At 45.6% G+C, this 7,988-nt stretch overlaps 1 protein-coding gene across 1 annotated transcript in view; it reads right to left on the bottom strand.

Annotated features, from left to right (window-relative positions):
• Positions 1-7,625, bottom strand: part of DCTN1 (dynactin subunit 1) — a 108,531-nt gene extending 100,906 nt beyond the window's left edge. The window contains 1 exon segment of the mRNA XM_032787962.2: positions 7,366-7,625. Coding sequence (XP_032643853.2) covers positions 7,366-7,398 — 33 coding nt within the window. The 5' untranslated portion in view covers positions 7,399-7,625.
• Positions 7,626-7,988: the final 363 nt, after the last annotated feature.

Here is a 7,988-nt window from a genome sequence, read left to right on the forward strand (position 1 = left end):
CTGTAAAGCTGAGGGAGAAAATCATTGGGGACAGTAAAGTTCCCAGGCAAGAACAAAGAGACAAGCCAGTCTGGCATTTACATAGGCAAACTGCCTCTCCAAACCGCTCGCATTCTTTGCCAACTCTTTACGGTAGATACAAGAAACAGGGCGGACAACTTGGGCTTTCAGAAGGCTCACAAGAAGCTGTTAGAAAAGCTGGTAAACACAAGGTGACAGATCAAGTCCCGTCTCAGATTAGAAGCGGGATAAAAGATAGGAAGCAAGAAGCTGAAATAAATGGTCAGTTCTCATTATGCAAAGGTTCAGAAGATGGCCTGGCTGATCTAACAAGGAAAGTGGAGCTGCTTACCAAAGGCTCACAGATTCATTACAATGCCTATGTCAATCAGCTTGCAGCTTCAGGGCAGAACCAGACCCATCAGTCACTGGCAACAGGGGAATGACCCACCCCCTTAAGTTTTCACCAATTGAAACAACTTCCACAGTCAGGATAATTCAATTGCACTTTCTTAAATTACATATTGTGCTAAGTACAAGTGGAAAACGTACAATTTCCCCTACTGCAGAGCATTGGAAATAACCCCTAACTACACAAACCCAAATCTTTGTGTGTTAATTTCCATCTAAGTTCTGAATGACAACCTTGTCTCCAGCCTGGGCCATACCTTTGCACTTCACTGTTCAGTGAAAGGACATTTTCAGGTAAGCACAGATACCCCCTATTCTCCATTGTGCTAAGGTTCACAGATCTGCTACAATGGGATTTTCACAGGAGCATGTCCTCACTATCATCCTTTAAATATCCACATCCAAAATGAGGTATGTTACACGTCCTCCATCTTCTCCTGGGCATTAAGGTGTGGAGAATGCTTCTGCCAAAAAAAAAAAAAATATGACACTGGCTAAAGACAGGATGGCCAATATGTAAAGTCGGGGTGAATTTGGGCACTGATGGCCATGTGGCCACCTAGCAGATCTCAGCGCAAAAGACGCAACTTCTCTGCGCTATGATCGGCAGTGCTCTTAAGGAGCATACTTTGATGATTAGGGATATTATTTCTCCAATTTACCTTGGGATCAAACTCTTCGACAGGAGTAAGGACTACTTGTCTGAATTACAAGTACAATAGCAGTGGCACCAACTGGGGAGAGGGGAAGAAGATGACGCGGATACCAAGATTTTTGCATCTGCTCCTAGTTCCATAGGCTGCAAAGCCAGGGGGCCATGCCCAAACACTTTTAAGCAGTGTTCCTGTACTAACTCAGTACAGCTGCTGCCAGAGCATCGCTCCAGCTGTGTAATTACAACACCACTCCATTTGACCAGGTGACCCCAACTCCTCCACAGCTGGGCAGCAAGACCAAGTTTCACTGAAAGACGTTGTGACTTGGCACATGGGGTCGCAACTCAACTTGGGCTCCAGATAGCGGGATGGCTGGGCCAACAGTGTTGTAACTGGACACCCAGGACCTCTCTTCCTGTACAGCAGAGCACAGCGGGGTCCATTGACAATTCGCCTCTTGGTGGCACCAGCCCATGCACCGGGCTGACAAGAGGGGAAACTCCCTTGCTGAGGGAGACCCAAAGTCCCTACAAGATGGATGGGGACAAGTGGGGACCAAAAGGGGGTCCTGGATCAGAATTTGCTTTCTCCCCCCAGCCCCCTTCCGACATATCTGAATTGCTGCCTGAATACTGGTCTCATCTGAGAAAGCTCCCTACTTCAAACCCAACTGATCAGAAATAGGTGCTGCACAGTTTCATTCATGCCCTGGAATTTCCAGGGGTTCCATGAGAACAGGAATGGGACAAAGCTGTTCCTGCGATTTCTGCACAGTATTACGGATCACTGCCTCTGGCTACTCTCCAGGGACCTCACTTTAACCAAAGCTCCAGGGAGCAATTTACTCCCAAAATAAGACAGCCTGGCGCCGATCTGTGTCTACCTGCAGACAAGACTGGTTTGGAGTCAGAGCTCAGTTACTTCAGAGAGCAGCTGCTGACCTTGCCACAGCAACCTGTACTTGTCTGAGGTATCATTCAAAGAGGTATTTTCTCCTGTTGTAGTTCAGGGACAGCTTCCACTTGCCACACAATCTGTCTTCCTTTCTGTAGCACTTGGCAGGAGCCAGGATTGCAAGTTTACTTTTCTCATAACTCAGAATAGCCTCAGCTTACCATAGGAGCTCCCCACTGTATCCGTAAGAAAGCTAGGAACTGATCTGCCCGAGCGTCTGATTTCCAGGGCCAGAACCACATCTATCCCCAAAGCAGGGGGCTTAGATGACCTGCCTGGATTTGGTGGCCTGTTAGGAGGCCACTTGCAGGTAAAAAAACTGCCCATGTTGGACATTTACCTGCAGGAGAGACTCCAGGTTGGATTTGGACAGGTGCATACCGAGAAAGTGTCTGCCTTTGTGAAATGGAGGCCAGGGGCTAGAAAGAGGTAAAGGATGGGCCAAAGGCTTGTTCTTCTTCCCCCTTCTTCACCCTATAGCCAGGTGCTGGGGGGAAAAGAAGTGCTGGTGACTCGCAACAGCTGTTGGGAACAGCCCAGATGTTAGGGTGTGGCAACCCACAGCAGCAGCCCAATACTCTCCAGTCTTCTAGGTGTGGCAGGAAATCCCCCTCCATCTATTACAACTTCTAAGGGAACACCAGAAGGGATGCACAGCTATCGCTTGTCCAAGGCGACTGGAGACTCTCTCAGCATAGCTTCACAGTACTCAGGATTCTAAACAGAAAGTGTGTGTCCTCTATTTTGTTATTTTTAATAGAATATAGTTTATTATATAATCCCTTAACTCTGATTTGGACTGCTGGCTCCCCTCTCCAAAGGCAGAAGAATTCTCTTTATGAATGTACACACATGCACGTGTGCAACACACACACGAATCAGCATGTCTATCATAAGAATGGCCGTACTGGGTCAGACCAAAGGGTCCATCTAGCCCAGTATCCTGTCTACCGATAGTGGCCAATGCCAGGTGCCCCAGAGGGAGGGAACCTAACAGGCAATGATCAAGTGATCTCTCTCCTGCCATCCATCTCCACCCTCTGACAAACAGAGGCTAGGGACACCATTCCTTACCCAGCCTGGCTAATAACCATTAACGAATTTATCCAGTTCTCTTTTAAATCCTGTTATAGTCCCAGCCTTCACAACCTCCTCAGATAAGGAGTTCCACAAGTTGACTGTGCACTGCGTGAAGAAGAACTTCCTTTTATTTGTTTTAAACCTGCTGCCCATTAATTTCATTTGGTGACCCCTAGTTCTTGTATTATGGGAATAAGTAAATAACTTTTCCTTATCCACTTTCTCCACATCACTCATGATTTTATAGACCTCTGTCATATCCCCCCTTGGTCTCCTCTTTTCCAAGCTGAAGAGTCCTAGCCTCTATAATCTCTCCGCATATGGGACCTGTTCCAAACCCCTAATCATTTTAGTTGCCCTTCTCTGAACCTTTTCTAGTGCCAGTATATCTTTTTTGAGATAAGGAGACCACATCTGTATGCAGTATTCAAGATGTGGGCATACCATGGATTTATATAAAGACAATAAGATACTCTCCATCTTATTTTCTATCCCCTTTTTAATGATTCCTAATATCCTGTTTACTTTTTTGACCGCCTCTGCACACTGCGTGGACATCTTCAGAGAACTATCCACGATGACTCCAAGATCTTTTCCCTATCGCCTGGTCTTTCTGCACTGATCCACCACACTGCACTCCACGAAGGTTAGAAGGAGAAGCAAATACTGATTTTACTTCCTCCTTGGGAGTTTGTCCCAATGAACCTGCTTTGGAAAAAGTGAGGGGATGAATTGGGCTCAGGTCGCTGAGCTCTCAGGGATCACCCTGTTCTCAAAGAGGGTGGGTTTATTCTTTTCCCTCCCCAACATGGGCCCCTTTGTCTCTCTCTCAAGGAAGGTGGGGTTCAAGAATGGACTGGGGTTTCCCTGCAGCAGGGAAGAGTGGGGGAACCGGAGGGGGCAGACCAAACCGGAGGAACTTCAGAGGCAGGGCATTCCCCTTCCGCCAGTGACTGACAAGCTGCAAGCAGACTGAGGTACTCACTGTAACAGATCTACAGACTTTTGAACAATGAAGGTTTGGCCTTTGGCAAGTTAAACTTCTATGATAGGCTAACAATAGTGCCCTGCATGGCTGGGACTGCCTGGTATAGGTCTGGTGGTAGTCAGATGGTGGGATGTAAAGCAAAGTGGTTACATTTGCCAATTACCAAGTCAAGGCAACAAAGGATTGTGAGGAATTCTAGGAAGATCTAACAAAAGTAAGTAACTGAACATTATAAAGGCCGATTGAATTCACAGACTAATCCAAGGTGAGGAGCCCTGGAAGGAATAAGTTAAACCAGTTATGCACACTGATGGATTCTAAATTAGTCAGAACCCCTCAGGAAACGTATCTAGACATCACTGTGAACAGCTCAATCATAACATCAGCTCAGTGTACAGCAGTGGTCAAGAAGGCGAGTAAGCTAGCAGGCCATTCTGAAAAGAGACAATGCTCTGGAAAATATGCTGTTATGGAAACCCATTACTCCATTCCCACCAAGCTTCAGAACCATCAGGTTAGTTCAAAGCCTCCCTGGTGCAGCATTCCTGCAAAACTCCTTCGCCCTAGGGGAGTCATCACCCTGCTGTGCTTCAAATCTGGGTGCTGTAGGGAGACTGGATGTCTCAGGCAATTATGGATGGGACAGATTACTTTTCACACCCAGAAAAACTGTTCATCTCTCAAATACACACAGACTGGCATACTAATTTAAAGAATACCAAAAACTGAACATATTTCAACGTACTTATGATTTAAGCACAAATATTTGGGTCACTAATATGTGTTGCCTGCACACAACAATTTTAGAGCTCTGTTTCACCATGGCACATAACCCCCTCAAAATGTGTGTGTTATGTTTTGAATCCAGGATCATATCATCGTGTGGGCACACAGTGATACCTCCCTACATGCATGTGTGACTAATTGCACCCTTAAACTGTCACTCAAAGAATAGATCAAAAGTTTGGGGCAAACTTTGACACAGCAGCACTTCTCTGGAAGTCTCCCATGAAGAGCTTCATGACTGCAAGTTAAATTTGAGGCTAAGAGGATTTTAAGAGGTAGCTAAAGAGGACTTGAAAAAGGAGAGTCTTAGAAAGAATTCTAGTCTTCGTTTGCGGTAAGGCTAGTTATTACTGAATATATAATATCTGGTGCTGCCATATTCGGTTCTCATCAAAGGCAATTACTCAAGGATTAATAACAGACCCATCATCCAGTGACACAATGAGGGAGGCTGCTGTCTCATCTAACAGAATCTTAAGCAGCCTGGATCTGTTGCTGTTAGACTTGTAGATGAACTAGCAAGGCGTTGCTGTGATAAAGCTCCTACTGTGCGAGCCCACTCTAGTGCTGGACTCACTCTGGTTTGACACCTAAAAGAAAGCAGTGCAATTTCAAACAAGAGATTAGAAGACTATGGTGGGGCAAGGGCAGGGGAAAACAGGGCACAAATACTTGTCAACTCAGCAAATGGAAAAAATACTAAGCTGAAACCACTAACCCCATCCCCAGGGAGAGAGAATGGGAATCCCACAGAACGTGTATGGTTAACATGGTGTTCCAGGCAAATGGTTCGGGTATTTCTAGCTTTGCCAATACAACTGATCAGGAGTCACTCAGATAATTAACCTGTTAATATATCAGGTGTTGTATTACTACCAACACAAGTAAAGTACCACAACCAACCAGTTTCAGAGGGGGAGCCGTGTTAGTCTGGATCTGTAAAAGCAGCAGAGAATCCTGTGGCACCTTCTAGACTAACAGAGGTTTTGGGGCATGAGCTTTCGCGGGTGAATACCCACTTCGTCGGATGCAACCAACAGCTTGCTCTAGAGGGGCTCTCACAGATTTGGTTCTCTTGACGCTGGAGTCTCAACATGTAGTTTCAGTAAAACGTAGTTAATGTTGACTAACTTCAGACCCAAACAAATCCCACCTGGCCTTTGCCAGGGAATGGAACTACAGCTAACAGAACACTAGTGGGAAAGCCTCAGAGCCACCCCATGGATCAGGGATGGAACTTCTTTGAAAATTCAACCTCCGGGAAGCTAGTGGGCAGCACGTACTCCAAGGCCCGGCTGTGAACAGCCGAGGACAATCATAGGAGACCTAGTCAAGAAGAGGGGTTCGACACACAAACCACATTCTTTCACCATTTCTGAAGCAGTTTAAGTAACTTTTCAGACACATTCCCCAAGTGACCATCTTCAGTCTCTCTGGATGGCAGTTGCTTTGTGTCATGGCCTCTGCTACTTCTCTCATCTAGCTAACCAGGGGTAACAGCAAAGAAACAAAAGCTACCACATCATTTTGACCATAGAGACTCTTAAGTTAAACACAAAAATCAACCAATGACTCCTTGGTGTGCTGTCAACTTCCCCAGCAATGCTCTTTACTGGAAAGCCAGTACAGCTGCACACTGCATTCTTTCAGTGCTTTTTCCTAAAGGAGGTTTGAAATGAGTTCAGCATAACCTGAGGTGATAAGAAAGGTCTCTTTCTTCTCAGGGTTTGCAAAGATGAAGGAAGACAGAACCATGACCCGATAGTGTTTGTGATCAACCTAGAGTTACAGAGCACTTTGCCAAGTTGGCAAGCAGCATATAATAGAGAAGCCTGGAAATGCACTAGCCTAGCCTCTCCAACACCTAGAGACTTGGACCGAATACCACCAGAGTCGAGAAAAAGAACAAAACGGGAAAGAAAGGAACTCCAAAGAAAGGCCTCATTGTAAGGCTACTGCTCATTTTAAAGTTCTAGTGCTGACTTCGCAGTCCAAGCTTAATGGCAATTTGGTAAAACCTTGGGCTTCCAAATATCTGAATATCATTTCAGCACCTCACAATGCAAGTTGAAAAACAAAGGGGTGGTGGGACCACGACAACCCAGAATCTTTGTGCTGAAAAGCACTAGAAAGATTCTGTCATAGCTGGAGGCTCAGCTGACACCTCATTACATTATCAGCAATAACTCACAAGAAAGAGAGACTAATTTAAATCAGAATGGAACGACAAACAATATAATTCAGGCTATTTATCTACACCTTCCTCCCCCTCACCCCAGTATGTATTAACGAGTGAGATATTGCTAGTAGCCAGGATGCACAATTCAGAAAATGGGGAAAGCATAGTAAACAATCTATATTTCACAGTAAATATCTAGACCCTTCATTGCACCAGATAACACACAGACATATTGTAGGTGTAAGACATATAATAGTTTGTAAATAAGTGCAGTCCCCTGCCTGCCACCCTCACCCCCCGCCCCAACTTACCCGACTGTATGTGTGTCTCTTGCTCTGGGCCATGCTGCCGTGCTCTATTTTAATGATTTTTTTTTTTTTAAATGATGGTCTCAGTTCATGGCTAGTAGTAATTCAGGAAGGATTTGGCTGTTTTGTTCCAGCTGATTCAACCATACCCGCACCCCAAGCCGCACTCTGTCTGGCCACACAGAGGAAAAAACCCTTTTCTGTTAGAGGATTCTTGAATACATGGATATACAAAAATCCAGCCCAGCTGACGGAGACTCACTTTGCGCTAGTGCTGCTCCAGACTCTTGTCACAGATTTTGCCAGCCCCCTGGGTCCTAATGCTAAACAGTTTTCTATTTTAAAGTGGAAAAGAAAAGGCAAGCTGCCTGGGCCAGGGCACTGGAGACACAAAAGCCATGAAATGACACCAGTGAGCTTCTCCGGACCAACACCAAAAGCAGCTACATGAAACACAGCCGTGTCCTCTTTGGAGGGAAGCGCTGGACATGCGGTGTGATATGCTCCTCGCTAGACAAGGCCAGCCACATTCCTGCTTGCATGCAGCTGATGATAAATACCCAACAACATGAAGAATTCAGAGTTGCCATGAATTTTACTCAAAAACAGATATTTTGAGTTCCTTT

Source organism: Chelonoidis abingdonii, chromosome 5 (genome assembly GCF_003597395.2).
Source record: "Chelonoidis abingdonii isolate Lonesome George chromosome 5, CheloAbing_2.0, whole genome shotgun sequence".
Classification (NCBI taxonomy): domain Eukaryota; kingdom Metazoa; phylum Chordata; order Testudines; family Testudinidae; genus Chelonoidis; species Chelonoidis abingdonii.